Genomic DNA, 18,816 nt, shown 5'->3' on the forward strand with positions numbered 1-18,816 from the left:
TCCATAGAAAAAAAAACAAAACAAAACAAAAAAAACGGGCTCAACAACAACACAAAAAAAAAAGTGATAAAAAAAATCCCCCAGCATGTTCTGCAATGCCTCCGTCAGCAGCAGTGTAAGGGCGTCTCGTCACCTGCACAGCAGCAGCTTCCCTCAGTCCTGGGATTCACAACGGCGTTTGCATTGGTGGAGAAAAAGAGAGCTCTTAATAGTTTCATACTGTATTTATTTAATAACTAAAATTCACAAATAAAGAGAGACTTGCAAGGTCCTTTAGTTTTGTAATACCATCCCCTCTTCCGTTTGCACTGCATCCAAAAAAAAAATTGCTTGGATTTTTTTAAATCAATAATAATAGCTGTTATATGATTGGTCAGTTGGAGCTGAAGCACCAATGGAAAAGATGCTTGATGGAGATGAGGGCGTCCCTCCCTCCCCCCCCCCCATTGCCTTCCCACACATTTTTCCCGGGGACCGTGAGGCGGGGGGACTCTGTGCCAAGGCTGCTCGGCCCCCCCCCCCCCCCCCTCCATTCACACTGTCCGCTCTCATTCCTCTGCCACTGGCTGTAGCCTCCGTCCTGGACTGCTGTGCCCGCCGAATGTTCCTGCTCCGCCACGCGAGTGAGAGAGCCGGTGTCAAGTAGGTCCTGTTACAGCTCAGTGCTAGTTGCTTTGAAAAGTTTTTAAAGTTTTTATTTTTATTTTTTTCTTCTTTCCAGGTAGGTTTGTGTGTTTATTTCAGAAGGCTTGCTTTGTTTTGAGTTCTTTTCTGAAAATCTGTTGGATAAGGCTACTCGTACTCGAGGAACTTCTTGTGATAGAAAAGCAGATACCTGAAAGAAGAGAGAACACCCCCCCCCCCCCAGAAAGAATTAGATCCTACTCTCAAGTTGCACTACAGCTCTTACCACTCAGTGTTAGATCTGGAACCAGACTTCTTAATGAGCAGGTAACACTAGTTTGGTTATGCACCATGTATTTTAGCCAGGAGTGGAATACAGAGTAAATCAGTGGTACAAGTTTGCAAGCAGAAAGGTCAACAAGCAAGCTGTAGATGAGGCCTTTTTATTGGGCTAACGTAATAGCAATTAATGTATATCTGTTAGTCCAATAAAAAGACGTCTCACCTACTGCTTTGCTTGTTGACCTTTATTTCTGTGCATCCAAGCGGACCTGACTTACAGAGTTCTGAAATGCTTCCTCTTTCAGTTTTTGCAAGGGCAAAATTCCACCCAAAAGGTTTCCTAAGTAAAAGCTTGTGCAGACAGCACAGTGGAACATTTAAAGATCAGGTAAAAATCCTTATGTGGCCTTCCACCCTGGCAAAAGTTTAAAAAAAATCAAAGCAGATTAGGCAAAGGATGCAGCATTCTGAACCCCTGCAAGTAAACTGCCTTGCAGGCTTTTGGCATTTCTTCACTTTTTTTTTTTTTTACCCAATCTTTACAAATTTGATTTCTAGTTGAAGACCCCAGGGGCTGGGAAGTGGAGAGTAGCCTCGGCTGTTGCACAGCTGTGACAGCCAGAGTTCAGGGTCTGGCTGGTGGCCTGGGCCAAGGAGAAAGAGTTAATAACAGGGAAAGTCCCCACATGCTTGTAGTGCAATAACCTCAGTAACCTGGGAAAAGCAAAAAGAAACTGCTGAGCCAGAAAGTGATTAATGCACAGGTTCCCCACAACCGGTCAGGTTTTCAGGGTTTTCGTAATGAATATGCATGAGAGAGATTTGCATATATTGGAGATCTGGTATAAACAAACTTCTCTCGTCCATATTCATTGTGGACCGTTGTGGGGTTAACAGGGGGCGTTTGGCAACCACTGTATTAATGACTGCCAAATGGGAAAAAACTGATGAACACAAGAGAACGAGAATCAGATGCACTACCAAGCTCAGTGTGGAAAAAGGAACAAACGAACAACTCTCTTTTGTGGGGGAGCAAAGAAACAGCAGAGAAAAAAGGATCACAGGGCAAAGGAGACTGAATAAGGTTGACTGGACTTTGTAATCTGTAACTAATTTTCGGTTAAATGCTTTATATAATGTACGGCTCGCCTTCTAAGCAGGGTTATGTTCTTTTCGTTTGAATAAAAAACGAATCCAAAATAGGTGCACAAAAGAACCACCAGGAAACTCAGCAAGTCATGGGCGGTCTGTGTCTATTTTTAAGAAAGAAATTGACCTTACAGCTAAAATCTTGTCTGGGATATGGGGCGTACACCATGCTGTGCATCATGGGAATTAGTTCAAGGGCTGCATTTTATTCTCTCTTGGATATATTTAGAACATTCGAGACTTTATATCCTGGATAATGATGCTCTGTCATACATTAAAGTTCCCGCTTGTGGCAGAGGAAGCCTCATTCCCTCAGAGTAAGTTCTCTCTCTCGCACATCTGGAGACAGAGCAGCAGATACTTTCTCTTCTGAACAGAAGGCATCCATGTGCATTTCTCTCTTTCATCTTACTCTTATGATTCAACAGCCAATTACACACTTGTAATTAGAAGGCTTAGTTTGCATTTAACAACCCAATTCAACCAAGCAAGTTTTATACTGGAGAACTCAAGAGACCATCACAGGGTCTCTGTCCTTATTAAAATACATGAGAAGCTAATGAAAGTGGAGAATCCCTGCCTCCATGAGAAAGCCACTCCCCTGGTAATGTGCAGCCAGGCCTCCCTGCAGCGCTGCCCAGCAGGTATTTAAGTCCTTTTCTGGTCCCACCTGACTACAGACTGCTGGGGAATTGACAGTCAGTTGTATTTTTCCTTTTTATAGCAGCTTAAGCAGGAAAACAGAATCCTCCTTCTAAGTCCTTTCCAACTGAGCTGCACTGGCAAATTCAAGTATTGAACCCCTTCAGGGCCTGACCTTGCCGCAGTACAGAGAAGGAAAGAAGTGGCTTTCAGGGATCAAAACTGATTTTTTGGATGGCTGTGCTCTCACAAGCCTTACTCTGAAGTCACCCTGCACGCGCCCCGTCTCTTCATAATGCTTACTGTGGACAAGGATATCGAAGTGGGGGTCAGAGGAGAAGATCAAAGAGTATTACTGCAGTATTAATGAAGCCTTACTAAGAGCCGGAGCACCACCAGGGTTACAGCCCTTTGACAGATAAGCTGCAGCCAAAACCTGGTAAGCAGATCCCCGAAGCCTTCACTGGCCATAAGGAAAGAATGACAGACCTGCCCTGTTACCTGGTATCTACAGTGGTTTGGCATTCTGGCAATACACATACCCTTCACTGTCTAGAACATCTTTAATGCTAGCCTTGGTAATAATGGCGTCATCACATTTGAACCACTGGTCCTTGTGCTGCCGGATGAAGCTGGTATAGTGCCCGCTCTCCAATGTTCCTTGGTGATTAACTACTGCAAACAAGGAATACCTACAGAAGAAATTATGGAATCAATGGGCATTCAACACAGTTTTAGTACAGACTGTGTGCCTGGTATAATCTTGTATAGGAGACACAAATTTTCCTCAAATTTATTACAAGTGCAATACAAAAAAACTGGTTGAAACTGTTTTGGTTTTTATTAAGAAACTGTTTTAATAGATTCATTTTTCAAATGCACACACTGACGTATCTGGCACGAGTGGAGACTTCCTCCTCCCTTACCATGTCAGATCCAGATTTAGGGAGCAAGTTAATCCAACTGATATAGAAAACACCTTGCTTACGTGCACACCAAGCAATTCAAACTCTTCTGCATTTGGGTGAGCTTTCCTCTCTCTGCCCCAAGCAAAGCTAGCTTCCGCTCCAGTACACTACACGCCGCCTATGGAAATGGTATGACCGAATAGGGAAGGGCCTCATCTCACCTTCAGGCCACAGACAACAGGCCTGTTACAGAGATGCTTTGCAAACTGGGAAAAGCTGAACACAAACTCATACTCAGGTTTTATTTGCATGAGGGGGTGGCCAATTCAGGATTTTACTTAAAACCCTTGCCCGACTCTGCTGGAGTTGAAAGCCTCATACCAGCAGATGTCGTGCACAGGGAAGGTTCTTTTAATAAGCAAAACCAACGCCTGTTTATATCTTTAAAAGGAGGGACGCCAGCGATGTTCCCGGCCATTCTCTACGTAAAACATGGTATTTTCATACTAATCACAACCCTAATGCCTACTAATGTAATGTTACCCTAAAATGGAGGAGGGGGAGGGGGGTAGCCAGATGACACACTTACTTGTTGTCGTTGTTTAGACTATCTGTCGGCTGTGGATATTGACCATTCATTCTGCTCTCTTTACTGCAATAAAAACACACAAAATAGATGCTATGTAAATCCCAAACTTGTAATCCATGACGATAAGAAACCAAGGATGGTATTTTAAAACCTAACGGTGCTGACGAGATCCCACAGAAATACAGAGATCTCCCCCCCTTTGGCATGCATTGGCACAATCTGTGCATCCTCACAAAATGCCCCGGTCAGATTCACACTCCTACACGACGAAACAGAAGGATTCTCCACTGGGAGCAGCACTGCTGCCAGGAAAACTCTGTTCCAGGAGAGTGGATCTGAGGGGAGGAGAGGAGAGATATGGGACAGCTCTCAGCAGCTCCTGATATCCAGCACTGCAGTTAGTTACTGACGAGATGAGGATGTAGTGGGGGGCTTCCTTGCACTGCTGGCTATAAAGGATGATGATATTCTTCCATGGGCTTAACTCCCCCCCACCACCACTGCATTACAATGTTTGGTTACAAAATAGTGTTTCCAATATCGTTGGGTATTAAAATAATGATAATAGCTCGGGCTGGGTTCATGGCCCCCTGAGGGAAGGGAGTCATGGGCAAGAGTGACACCTAGTGGTCAGCTTCAGGGCCCACGACTGCAAAGTTCCAGAAGGAGCCCCCCTAGCACATGACGTCCAGCCCTGGACTCTCACTGCAATAACCAGAATGGGCATGTTGGGGGAAGAGGGGTTATAAAATAGGGGGAAATCCCCAGGTGGCTGCAAATGGAAGGCCCATAGCACCAAATTCCCAGCCCTGGCTCTCATTAAGATGGAAACTGCAGGGTCGAAAAAAAGAGAAGAAAAATAATGCCATCGTCTCATCTGCCACGGTGGGTCCAGGGCACTTATGGACGGCTAGTGAAGAGATTATTTTATCTTTAGCCACAGATCAACCTCCTGGAGGACAGAGACACATTTCTATACAGGCAGCAGTTAGGCAACCCATAAACGTATGCTCTCCTGCCGTGCCACCTTACAGAATCACAATCTGCATCAAGGAGCTGCCAGCCACACAACGCGGCTCTGCTCCCATTCTCTCCACACCTTACCTTGAGGCCATAAATGGCGTCATGTCCAGCTCCAAAGGAAAAGAGACGTACGTAGTGATCTTTCGCCTTAGTTTGGCTGAGTGTTCAAACCGCTGTACAGAGAAGAGAGTAATGGGCAAGGGAGGGAGGTTAAGTTCTGCTATTCCATGCATTATGTGGAAAGGAAGCTTGGGGGTGCCCCTTGGCTGAGATCGCCCTCCCTGTCAGCGCGGTGGATCTGCTGAGCAGCCCTGCCTCATACCAGCGCTCGCCTAGAGCAGGAGGCTGACGGAATCACAAGCCGTCTTTGTAAAGTTAGATTCAAAATCTAGATGTGCGTAAAGCAGGAAGGAAATCCTTCAAACCACAACAGGAAACCTGACTCTATTCTATTTTAAAACTTTAAATTCATGAACTATAAATGAGATGAAGCAGGAAGATGCCAAGCAATACATATTGGTTACATATTTGCTGTTTAATACTATTACAGTGGATAAATGTCTACAGAACATAGATATAGAAATGTAAGAAGAGATTATGAATTCATTTAATATGATGAAAGTAATCATTCCAATTCCCCAGTACATTGGGATTGCACCTATTAAGTACAGTGGTTGTGAACCGCCCAGTAAGAACTGGGGTATCATAAAACGGGAGGCACGGATACATCTGTCCGAGGGCAAGGTTGGGTCACCCGGCACCCACAAATAGAATGACATTAATCAGGAGCAGGAGATGAGAAGGAAAGCAATCAAAAAGGTCAAATGTGACAAGAGATGCTCTTTGCTTCTCTGTGCTGAGGGAGGGGCTTTAAAACACAAGCAATAAAAGCAGCTGACATGCTAGCGATGTGTATTCCCTCACCCCATCACTTACTTTGAGATGAAAACAGGCCACAATAGGTAATTTCTTCATAGTGAGTTGTTTGGTAGATTCCTGGTAGCTATGGCAACCGCTACATTTGATTTTGGCACTGCTTCCTAAATGTTCCGGCCTTGTAAACCTGGCAAACGTTAAGAAACAGAGAGAGAAACACAGCAGCATGAAAGAGGGCGGCAGATAGGCCAGAGGGTTTGCCTCGTCGCTACCCTTCCCCGGGAGGCCCTGCGCTCTTCCCACGCTGCAGCCATGCAGGAGAGAGCTTTGCCCTATAGACGAGGGGCGTGGGCTTGAGGGGCCCCGAGAGGCCTAGCATGAAATCCAAAGGCCAAGCTCTACAATCTGATTTAGGGAGGCAGGACGCCTGAGCATTTCCAGCTCTGTAGCAGCTGTGCCTTACTCCTGGGTGCTGCGTATCAGGTCAGCGGGGCCTCTCCTGCCGGGAGTAAAGCTTCAGTTCTTTCGTTTCACTATTGCCATGCCAGGGGATAAAGGTGCTTAAAAGACAGAAACCGTCAAGTCGGTCCACGTAGAAATTTCTCTGCCACTGGAATCAGGCAATTATGTATATTGTAAGTGCCCTGTAAACCATTCTTTGTCCTTAATAAAGAGACTGCCCCATTCATTAACACTATCTGAGAGGGTTATATAAACAGAGGCTTCTTGTCTGTCTCCACTGCCTTCAAAGCTGATTTGCATTTACTCATTTAAAAAGCAGCTTTAGAGTTTTACCAAAAAAATATTTGTTCTCTGATCAATTCGGATTCCTCTTTTGGCAGGCGAATTTACTGTGCGCTTACAGTGGAAATTCCAGCTCGGCTTTAAGGTGCAGGCATTACCACTGGTAGTTAGGATATGTTGTAAAACCCCGCTTCACAGAAACTTTGCAAAATAAAGCTGGAAACGAAGCCCTGCATAGAAAAGGAGACGGCAAAAGAACCTGAAGCAAGGAGTGCTCTACCTTCTCAGGCAGTCTGTGAGCGTGGTGCTTCCCGACACATGGCTTTCCCCGTTCACCGTACTGCCGTCACTCCCTGGGCTCAGCGGCCAGAATGGGGTGGAGGAGCCTGGCAAGTCCAAACTGATGTCCCAAAAGGGATCTATTGTTGTGGAAACACCACTGTGGGGGGAAAAAAGCAAAGGGAAAGCATTAAGTACAAAAGGAAAAGCCTTTGCCAGCTGCTACAAAAGAGGACGTAAAGTTACTAGACTTAACCACTAGAGGGCGCTCCAAGATTTAAAGTGCTGGCAGGCTTGTACCATGCCTGATGCTGCATTTAACATAAGCGACTCCTCTAAAGACTGATTTCCAAACACACACAAAACCCACAGACTGAAAAATAACTGCATTGCACACACTGAACTCAGGATATACATTTCTTACAATGTACAGCTAAATAAGATGCAAGTGAGTTAGAGCCTTCAACGATATAGGGACTGGCCAGTAACTGGTAGAGCAGCGCAGCCCTCCTCCCTAGGCAGAGCTGCAAAGCATCCTGGGATACAAGAGCAAAGCCAGTCAGACCGACAGCGAGACCGCTGCAGACTCATTGAAAGATGGAAGGCAGCCAATGGCTTCTGCCATAGGGAAAGAGGGCAGCAGAGACCCACCCTGATAAATACAATACTGCCGTCGCTTAGTCATGAGCCTGGGGATCATCTGAACAAAAGCAGACTGCGGTGCCAAGTCAACGATTTCAAGCCCAGAACAGATCGGCTCCAGGAGGGGGCATCGTTCACCTTATTTTCAAATTGTGACATTCTAGTGGCCACATCGCTCCCGGAGAGAAGTAGATTCTTTGCCAGCAGCACACGAGCGAATGAGACCGCACAGGTCCCCTTCTTCAGAACCTCAAACCATTTAAGATGGTTCCGATTACGAGCTCCATTTAGACCCAATTTGGTGGTCGTGGTCACGGTCTCTCTACGTTAAGTGGCATCTACACCGCTTCTGGCGCTAACAACGCGCGATGCCGTTCCATCTCAAATGTCAAGCATCCATGTTTTCATGACAAAGGAATTTCACGAGAACACAAAGCAAATAGGTCCCTCTGCGTTATCAATTCAGGGATCGCTGTTGCAGCAGAGTGCAGGGTCGATGCCAAAAAGGCAAAATCTGTCTTGAAGGATTTTGCTGGAGGGAGAAGATTAAGTTGGCTCACCTGTAACTATTGTTCTCCGCAGACACAGCAGGAGAAATCAGCACCGAGACGGAACAGCTCTCCAAAGCTCAGAAAAACTTAAGTGTTTTTTTCTGAGCTTGTGTGGGTTACTCCTGCACAACCACCAGTGTACGAGTCTCCTCATTCTCTTTACCAAGTCTGCCTTCAACTCTGTGGGGAGGAAGGAGAGATTGTGCGGCTGGGTCTGTCCTGCTGTCCATGGAGAAAACCCTTTACAGGTCAGGAACCCTGCGTTCTCCGTAGACAAGCAGGACAGTAATCGGCCACGCAAGTAGGGACTCCCAAGCTAAGGGTCACGTGAATCAGTTCTCTTTTTTTTTTTAAAACATGCGACTCTGAGGTATGGCAGCAGGTATTAAGTAAAAAGGCTCTTTAGTACTGCTTGCCCAAAACTGCTGTCGTGAAGCATTCTCTAGACCAGTGTTTCTCAACTACTGGTCCATGGACCGGCACAGGCCCCTGGTGGCATTTCTGCAGGTCCGCAGAGTGACGTTGACTGCAGGAAGTAGCACTGCACCCTGCACCACAGTCAGCAGAGACTTTTCTTAACCCCCTTGCCCCTGCTCTGTGGACCTTTTTTTTTTTTCCAGCTGGGGTCAGTCCCGAGGCCCCATCTCCGAGAGCCGAAGGTTAATGAGCCGGTGTGAGACCGAGTCAGCATCTGCTCCGCCTCCCGTACAGAAGCCAGGAGGGGACGGGCCTGAGAGCGGAGCAGACGCTGACTCTTAACATTCGGCTGCAGTTGCTCCCCTCCCTGCGAATGGGCCTCAGGACCAGCCCCCAACTGGAAAAAGAAAGTCCAGGGGGGGGGGGGGGAGAATTTCTCATCTTTCTTATTTTTTATGAGGAGCTGGTGGCTGACTGGGATGGAGGGGGAGATTTTTTTTCTCTTTTCTGAGGATAGTACTACTGGCTGGCTGGGAAGAGAGAGAGAGGGGGGACATTTGTTTTTGTTTAAGAGCAATGCAATTTTCCTAAACTGGCTAATCATCTTCTTAAAATGACAGAGCAGCTGCAGGGCTGAGCCATAACATTAAAGACTGGGTGGGGGAGGCAGTCTGTCCTTCCCCAACTCCGCTCTTTCATTTTCTGGGGCTCTCCCCCTCCCTCTCTCTACTTACCACCACCACAACTGGTTCCCATAGTTTAAGGAAGGTAGTCAGTCAGTTTCTGGTTTGCAAAAGGCTGAGAAACAACTCGAGACAAGGAGGTATTGAAGTAAAATAAAAGGGGAACGAGACACTTGAAGGAGGTTCTGACTGTACAGAATCTTTTCCATTTGAAATTGTAATATCTTCTGGTAGAGTTGTTTTCGCAAAACTAGGAGAACTCTGCTCACTTCAGAGAGCAAGTGCCTGGCAGATGTCAGGAACCTGTCAACATCCAGTTGGTGCCAAGGAAGGAATATTGGGATGAAGAAGATTCCTGTTGGCTTGAATGATACGAATGTGGGCAGCCTGAGCAGGTGTTGAGTTGCTAGGTATTGCAATCTAGGAAACCAGGCTTGACAAAGCCTCCTTCACTTCTTAATTTTTGAATAGCTCTGGCAAAAAGAGAAATTAGTGGATATGCATATAGAAGGCCCCGATTCCACAGAATAGAGAAGGTATCTGCCACCAGCCTGTTCATCAAGAGTGCTCTGCAACAGTAAATGGGAACACTGTTTACTAGTGTTGAAAAAAGGTCTGACAAATTCGTGTGTGTGTCGTATACGTGTGTGCCTGAGAGAGAAGGAATATGTGCACATGTGTGTCTGAGTGTGGGTGTTTAAAAAAAGGGAGCATAGCCTTGGTTGCTTTGTTGCTCTCTTTGAGCTCATGTTGTTACACTGTATAATTTATTACACGCTCACGATGATGAGTGTGAGGATGAATGTGTGAGCATAAACGAGAGGAGAACATTTGTGACTCCCTTCCCCTCCCACTAATCCAGGACAATCTCGGGGTGAATGGAATTCAAAAAGTTCCCAGGTATGGACAGTGAATGATTTTTTTTGAATCCTTATTGGTTTTAATTAAATCAGGTGTTATTTGATGTGTATGCTGTTTTGAAATATTTTATTGGTATTTGGGAAATTTAAAAATAAATTGAGTTTTTAATTGGATGTTATTCTGTTCAACTGGTTTGAAATATTCTTTTCATTAGTATTAGTATGACTAGTATGACTTAATATAGTTTTACTATTATGATTGATGTTTTATATTTCTTGATTTTGTTTGATGTTCTCTGAGGAATGGTGACGTTTGTTTTTTCATTGTTGCACTACATATAGAGTCTGACTTGCTGCAGTCTCCAGTTCAGTTTTTGTCCACACTTTTCCATTTATACTTTACTGTCACTTTATTCTGTATTTGGCAAGAGTCTGTCCGTGTTCCGTATGTGTGACTTAGGTGAAATATTCTACTAATGTGTCGTTTCTATGTAGGGATCTATAGCAGCTTGGCTTGTTCTGTTTTCCTAATAGGAAGGAAGCATATTGAACCTTGGGACACAGACGATGAAATCTAGGGTTTGAAAGGTTTCCATGGTAACAGTGGGAGAATCAGGAGTAAGCCTCTTGATGAGTTGACTAAAAATAAGCCAATCATCCAAATAAGGGAATACAAATATGATTTTTATCCTCAAGTGGGCAGCTAGTACAGCACAACATTTTCTGGGTAGAAAAGGAAGAATCAGCATCCTCTATTATGAGGTGCAGGAATCTCCTGTGGGATTTGTGAATTTAGGATGAAACCATTCTTGAGGTATAGGGTGGTCAGCTGATCTTCAACTAAGGGAGGATGGTACCTAAGAAGTTCATTTTGAACCTCTAAGATCCAAAACGGGACGGAAACGTCCTTTCTTTTTGGCATCAAAAAGTAGCTGGAATAGAATCCTTTGCTCCTTTCCTGAATAGGGACAAGTTCTATAGTGTTGGACTGGAGGAGCGTTGCCATCTCCTGCAGAAGTGTCGGCTGATGATTGTGCAATAAATTGAATCCTTTGCTCCTTTCCTGACTAGGGACAGGTTCTATAGTGTTGGACTGGAGGAGCGTTGCCATCTCCTGCAGAAGTGTCGGCTGATGATTGTGCAATAAATTGAATCTTTTGCTCCTTTCCTGAATAGGGACAGGTTCTATAGTGTTGGACTGGAGGAGTGTTGCTATCTCCTGCAGAAGTGTCGGCTGATGATTGTGCAATAAATTGAATCTTTTGCTCCTTTCCTGACTAGGGACAGGTTCTATAGTGTTGGACTGGAGGAGCGTTGCCATCTCCTGCAGAAGTGTCGGCTGATGATTGTGCAATAAATTGAATCCTTTGCTCCTTTCCTGACTAGGGACAGGTTCTATAGTGTTGGACTGGAGGAGCGTTGCCATCTCCTGCAGAAGTGTCGGCTGATGATTGTGCAATAAATTGAATCCTTTGCTCCTTTCCTGAATAGGGACAGGTTATATAGTGTTGGACTGGAGGAGTGTTGCTATCTCCTGCAGAAGGGTCAGCTGATGATTGCGCAGTGAATTGTTCAGGGGAACGTCTGTGAAGTGGTATGTCACAAAATAACCTTTAAAACCCACCAGTGTTTTGTTAGCAATGACCAAGGTAGGAAAACTAAAATGTGTAGTCTTCTCCTCCCCCCCAATCCCGACATACACACTGGAAGATTGCCAAATCGCCATGGGGAATCCAGTGAGAATTGTGGTCAAAAACTTTGATTTAGCTTTGAAGGCTGCTGAAGACATTTTTGATTGGATCTCTCTGCTACAGGTCTCACTGCCATTGGGGTTGAGGCCACTAGTAAGGGTAGGCTAGTGGTATTGCCCAGGACAGAAATATTGCCTTTTATTATACTGAAGACAGGTCTTCGGAGATGTTGATGATAGTTTCTTTGCTGATGAGAGAGTAAGCGAAGCAGCACAATGATCCTTTATATGCTCTACTGTCTGTAACTCTCTCTTTGAAGAAACTGTACCCAGGACATGGGACATCAGCAAGCTTTCCATGAACATCCTCATGGAGACTGGAAGCTCAAAGCCAGGCTAGTCTTGTGGTTCCAATGGCTACTGCAGATATCCCAGAAGAAGTGTCATAGGCCTCATAAGCTAACATATTCAAGTGTTTACCACATTCCTCAACATCTGGAGCAGCGGTAACAGAGAATCCTTTGCCTCTGGCGAAGAGTCTTACACCACATTTTCCACAAACATCAATGCATGCATTGTCCCATGCATAACTGGTGTGCTGCTATCCTGGAGTTTAATATTGCACCGTCCAAGAAGGCAGAACCTTTACTAAGTGCTGAACCACAATGCGTCTTTCCATGCTTTGCCCTTTTCAGAGCTAATTGCACCACAACAAACTGGTGGGGGAATCTGAACCTTTGACTTTGTACTTTTATATCTAACATTTTGGAAACTGGAAGTGTCTGCCACATCCCTGACTGAAATTCCTGTAAAAGTCTGAGCACCGTACAAGCACTGCCTGTTTGGGATACTTGAACTTTAAACTGGCCAAAAATATCCTCTCTGGGTTCCATCTGCTGCTGCAAGAAGAGAATCTCTTGCCATATTTTGCAAAAAAAAAAAGCTGGATATTCAATATCTTGTGGAAAAGTACCCGAGGAGGCTGCAGAGATGGGGACAAAGGAAGCCCGGTGACAGAATTCCCGTGAATTTGACAGAACTATTGATGTCTCCTCTGCTTTTCCCCCTAAAGGATTGGCATCATGAGATCGCAGCTGTATCTCAGGCTGGTAGTCCCCTTACCCAAAGTGGCATGGGGGAGTATAAAACAGTTTCCTTCATAGGAGCCAATGACTCCAAATCTGGATACAGCTGCTCCAATGGTGGAGGAGGAGGAGGAGGAGGAATTAGATCAGGGAGACAGCGCTTCACAAAATCCACCCACCTGTTTCTTACAAATATACAGTATGTTGCTTAGATGGAGGAAAAGCACTAGAACTGCCCAACTCAGACAGCAAAATGGAGAGCACTGTTTCCAAGCGGAAGCTTTCATCGAGTTTTCCCATTTAAGTCTGTAGAGAGATCGCCTCAGCAAAGCCTCTGTGCTGAAAGAGAAGTGCCACTCAGGTTTGGTGCTGAGAAGGAAGTCTGCCGAAAGCAGGTACTTCTGTTTTGACCTGAGTCGAGTGAGTCGTGCCTGCAATGCAGGACCCTCTTTAGCAGACACTGAATCTTTTCCTTTCCTACGGTCTCTGAGCAAGGAAATGCTTCCTCTTCACTGAAAACGTGCAAGCTTCAGGAGACTCCAGAGAATCCCTCAAAACATGGCTTCTCCTGGCAAACGGGCAGACCGTGGGACGGTCCCAGGCAGCAAACGCACCAGTCACGCTGGCCTGAGGGACATCTCTTGAATCCTGGCTCGTTCACCTAAGCCGCACTCAATTCTGAATGGAAAATGAGGAAAAAGAAGAAAATAAGCCTGCTCTCCTTTTATTTTTGAGATTCACAACAAATAAAGTTATAAGATAAAAAGAAAATACCAAGAATTGAAAAACTAAAACCTCTGATGAGTGGCAATAAGGAGAATGGAAAAAGACATCTTTACTTACTAGTGGAAAACGGACGACCAAGAAGGCTTACGCGGCAGCGGCTGTGCAGGAAAACCTCGGGAGAGCTGTTCCATCTCCGCGCTGTCGAGAGGTCACCACCTATTTGTATGGTGGATGATTGTCCCTGCTTGTCCACGGAGAACACATTCTGTACCCCAGATCAAGCATAAAGCTCCGAAGTGTTTGAGAAATCCCTTCGCTAAATGCGGTCGCAGTTATTTATATCGAACGACTCAGCTACCGTCTCTCTTCTGTGACGGGGGGGGGGGAAGCAAAACTGCCCACACTGGTGCACAGGGGTGGATTGGCCCACCGGGGGATCAGGCATCCCCCGGTGGGCCGATCGCTCCAGTCACATGGTCTGCCGTGCGCAGCCGTGACAGAGCCACGCTCGGCAGACCACGTGATGTATCCTGGGCCGGCCTGGGCGGCGAATACCCAGGCCAGTCCGACATCGTGAATCCGCCGCTGCTGGTGCAAACTCTGCAGCCACTTTTACCCGTGGGATTTGCACCAATAATCAAAGCAAAAAGCCCATACTTGCTTTTGCTTGGATTACTGCCCCCTTTAAAAGTTACCTGCAAAGATCGTGCACCTTCCGAGTGAAACTTTCCCTCTTGGGAACAACGCACATTGTTCCAATGATACTAAACTCTCTGCGTTGTTCCGGATCTCCGCCACTGTCCACCCCCCACCCTAGACTGCAGGTAAGGGTATGCAGGTCAGGCAATAACAAAAAGCACACATTTCTAGCATTTCCCCCGTGGAAAGCGTTTTCATTATTGCCCCTTTTATGAACAAGCACATAACTGTACAGCTGCTTTAGACAGCAAAAGCAGCGGGCCTATACTCTATTGAGAAATGACTTCATGCTGGAGATTACAGGATTTACGACAGTATAATAAAAAAAAAAATATGCAGAAGGAAAGAACATTTTGAGAAACCAGATTTACTTGCTTTAGACCAGCGTTTCCTAATCCTTTCAACTCCAAGGCACAGCTACATTAACAAAAAGGTTGCATGGCACATCAGCCTTCTCCGAGGAGGCAGTGCAGACATGGCGAGGACTCATATGGCCAAAAGAAGAGCTTAGGAGGCACTGCAAGCCCCTCCAGTCTCTCTTCCAAACTATAAAACAAAGGGGGAGAGGGGACTGACGCAAACAGGGACCTGTCACAACGCAGCAGCGTTCCAGTGATTTTTGAAATTAACGGATCCACCAGCTTCTTTCCCAGCTTTAAGCAGAGAAAGGACGAGGAGACGTGCTGACAACGAGTTTTCCTTCACCATCTCCATGGCTCCTCTGGCAATGAACGAGGAAGTTGCTTTTGTGGGTTATGTACAACTTCTTTCGCTAACGTTTTCCTGGACTTCAGCTACAAATCCGGCCCTACTGGTGGGCAAAGAGGGATCTCACCGTGGCGCCCTGCCCAAACTTCTGATGCTCTTCGCTTCAGTCTCTCCACGCTCAGCTGTTTTTACATCTGGGTCGCATCCAGCGCTCGCTCCTCCCAACTCACTTGGCATGAGGATAAAAAAAGGATGGAAGGACTCCAAGGAGGCAGCTCACGAGGAGAGAGAGAGAGAGAGAGAGAGAGAGAGAGAGAGAGAGAGAGAGAGAGAGAGAGAGAGAGAGAGAGAGAGATGGTGGTGTTTGTACAGCACAGACACTGCACACAAGTAGGGCCACTCCTGCCATTGGCCTGCATGCTGCCCATTAATTCCCACGCTGCAGCCTGGAAGGAGAGGCGTACGTGACTGCAGACCTACTCAGAAAGCAGCTCCTGAACATCCGAGAGCCATCACTGGTGTCTCTTGGTGCTGGTCTGGATTTGAGAGCATCAGGCAGTGTGACTTTTTCACAGCACTCCAGGTCTGATCACCCACTGGTTAGGAAACCCTGGTCTATTCACATTCTCAGGTGACTCGCTGGTTTAAGGACCTGCCTTGGAAAGACACATTTATAGGAGGTGCGTATTAGGAACAGGACACTTACTGGCAAACTTGACAGGTAACATCCGACTGGAGCCCACCAGTGAAGATTTGGTCTATGATACAGTTACAGTGGTTGGGGTTGTTGGCCTTCTTCCCATTATCATCACCTATAGTGGGGGAAAAATAAGCAGACTTAGGAATAAAAAAAGCCTCCTGGAAAAGTTTAAGTACTTATTGCTTGTTCTCAGATTTTATTTTATTTATTGGAGCAGCTCAATAGAGTGAAACACAAGGATTATGAGACCAGTTTCAAGTATAACAGAGGAACACTAGGAGAGCTTTCCAGAAAAAGCTTCAAGGCCGAGCAAGAAGGATGCGTGTGAACATTGGACTATCGCTCAGTTTAAGGATGAATAAAGACAGGACATGATAAACATGTGAGGGGTTATTATAGCCAAATAACATTTCTCTGAAGACAAGCACCTGAATGACAGCAGACATACAGGACTAATTACTTTGTGCTCAACCAAAAGGGGGTAGACAATGTGTAACAACCAATAACTTGGGGGTTTTTTTGTCAGAGAATCCTATTTTTCTTTTCATTGCTTTTCAATAGAAATGAAAAATGTTACACATAGAATGCAAAGAGAGACCTTGAGAGAGTGGGAGCTGAGTTTTATCAGGAAAAGTGACCTGGCAGCATAGCTCCGACTGGCAGCCAGCATGGGCTCTAACATGCCCCTTTAAGAACAATCCAGAAATGCCACCTGCAGGCCAGCGAGAGGTGCTAGTTTCCATAGGGATTCCATGGCAAAAGAACGTTTCAGGTACTATGCTCCGTTCTGGATAGAAGATCACAGCTCTTTTGCAATCCAGCGATCTGCAACTTCTTTTATGAGCATAAGGGCAAGAGTAAAATGTTGGAAAGATGACTGAGTTAAGCTGAAGTCCTGAAGACTAGATAGCTGTGAGGTTTAATGCTAACTGGGTATGTCCCTAGAAGCTGGGGGCTCACACATTCTGTAGGCTGAAGTGGCAGCAGATCTTCCAAGTCAAGTACATGAGATCACAAGAATCCCCAAGGAGGCCTTTCATCAGACATTGAAAGCTTATGCTCATTAATGGGGAGAAGGTCTCTAATGTCTGGGTGAGTGCCCACCTCAGCACCGGCGATCAAAAGGTAGGGTCTGATATCGCACACAGGATGCACAGAAGTCACATGAAGACGCGGGTTTTGAATTTCAAAAATTCAGACTGTGTCGAAATGGGGGTGTGCCTAGAGGTGTAACTAGAAGACTAGGAGAAGTGGAACAGCAGCCAGCCAAACTAAAGAGAGCAATAAGTAAGAAAACTAAGAAACTGATCTGGTTCTCAAAGAAGGGTGCTGAATAAATAAAGGCAAAAAGAACAGCGTTCAAGAAATATAAAGGAACCCAAAATGAGGAACCCAGGGCAGATTATCTGGTGAAACAGATGAAGAAGAAAATCAAGAGAGCTAAAAGTCAGGTGGAAGAAAGGATTACCAAAGAGGTAGAGAGAGGTTACAAAACATTTTTCAGATATATCAGAGAAAGAAGGAAGGTCCGAAGTGGTATAATGAAACTGAAAGGTGACAATGATCAATGTGTGGAGAAAGATGAAGAAATGGCAGAAATATTAAACAAATACTTTAGTTCGGTGTTCACTAAAGAAGACCCTGGAGAAGGACCGCTGCTGGCTGACAAGATCGTAGATGGAGATGGGGTAGATTAAACTCAGTTTACAGAAGAGGATGTATGGGAAGAGCTAGGCAAACTGAAAGTGGACAAGGCCATGGGGCCTGATGAGGTTCATCCCAGGATACTGAGGGAGCTCAGAGATGAGCTGGCGGGTCTGCTGTGTGACCTGTTGAATAGATCCTTGGAAACGGGAGTGGTGCCGAGTGACTGGAGAAGAGCGGTGGTGGTCCCGGCTCCACAAGAGTGGGACCTGAGAGGAGGATGGAAACTACAGGCAGGTTAGCCTCACCTCGATGGTGGGAAAATTAATGGAGACTCTGCTGAAGGAAAGGATAGTGAACTATCTACAGTCAGGAAGATTGCTGGACCCAAGGCAATATGGATTCACCAGGGGAAGGTCCTGTCAGACAAATCTGATTGATTTTTTTGATTGGTTGACTAAAGAATTGGATTGAGGAAGAGTGCTAGATGTGATCTACTTGGATTTCAACAAAGCTTTTGATATGAGAAGCTTAGGAGTGAGCGCCAAGGTGGTGGCGTGGATTACAAACGCGTTGATAGACAAGAGGACAGCATGTGATGGTAAATGGAACCTACTCCGAAGAGAGAAAGGTGTTAAGTAGAGTGCCACAAGGATTGGTGTTGGGACCGGTTCTGTTCAATATCTTTGTGAGCAACACTACAGAATGTACAGAAGGTAAAATTTGTCTATTTGCAGATGAGACTAAAGATCTGCAACAGAGTGGATATGCCGGAAGGAGTAGAGAGAATGAGATGTGATTTAAGGAAGCTTGAACAGTGGCCGAAGATATGGCAGCTGGGATTCAATGCCAAGAAGTGCAGAGTCATGCATCTGGGGTGCAGTAATCCGAAAGATGTATGTGATGGGGGGGTGAAGGGCTGTTGTGCACAGAGCAAGAGAGGGACCTTGGGGTGATAGAGTCTGGTAATCTGAAGTTGGCGAAGCAATGTGACAAGGTGATAGCTAAGGCCAGAAAAATGCTGGGCTGCACAGAGAGGAGGTGATAATCCCCTTGTATAGGTCCTTGTTGAGATCTCACCTGAGTATTGTGTTCAGTTCTGGAGCCCATATCTCAAAAGGGATAGAGACAGGATGTAGGCGGTCCACAGAAGGGCAACAAAAATGGTGGAAGGATCTCCAAATGACTTATGAGGAGATGTTGAAGGACTAGAATATGTATACCCTACAGGAGAGGAGGTGCAGGGGAGCTATGATACAACCTTCAGATACCTGAAAGGTTTTAATGATGCTCAA

The 18,816-nt window shown here is 45.7% G+C and overlaps 1 protein-coding gene across 5 annotated transcripts in view; it reads right to left on the reverse strand.

Moving 5' to 3' along the window:
* Window positions 1-209: 209 nt before the first annotated feature.
* The window catches only part of USP22 (ubiquitin specific peptidase 22), a 136,709-nt gene continuing 118,102 nt past the window's right edge, over window positions 210-18,816 (reverse strand). For all 5 annotated transcript variants that reach the window (XM_029576575.1, XM_029576574.1, XM_029576577.1 and 2 more), the window contains 7 exons: window positions 15,884-15,989; window positions 7,118-7,276; window positions 6,154-6,280; window positions 5,299-5,390; window positions 4,195-4,257; window positions 3,240-3,389; window positions 210-835 (listed from right to left, as the gene is read on the reverse strand). In XM_029576575.1, the coding sequence (XP_029432435.1) occupies window positions 793-835; window positions 3,240-3,389; window positions 4,195-4,257; window positions 5,299-5,390; window positions 6,154-6,280; window positions 7,118-7,276; window positions 15,884-15,989 (740 nt within the window). In that variant the 3' untranslated portion in view covers window positions 210-792. The remainder of the gene's footprint in view (window positions 836-3,239; window positions 3,390-4,194; window positions 4,258-5,298; window positions 5,391-6,153; window positions 6,281-7,117; window positions 7,277-15,883; window positions 15,990-18,816) is intronic.

The sequence above is a fragment of the Rhinatrema bivittatum genome, chromosome 14 (assembly GCF_901001135.1).
Source record: "Rhinatrema bivittatum chromosome 14, aRhiBiv1.1, whole genome shotgun sequence".
Taxonomy (NCBI): Eukaryota; Metazoa; Chordata; class Amphibia; order Gymnophiona; family Rhinatrematidae; genus Rhinatrema; species Rhinatrema bivittatum.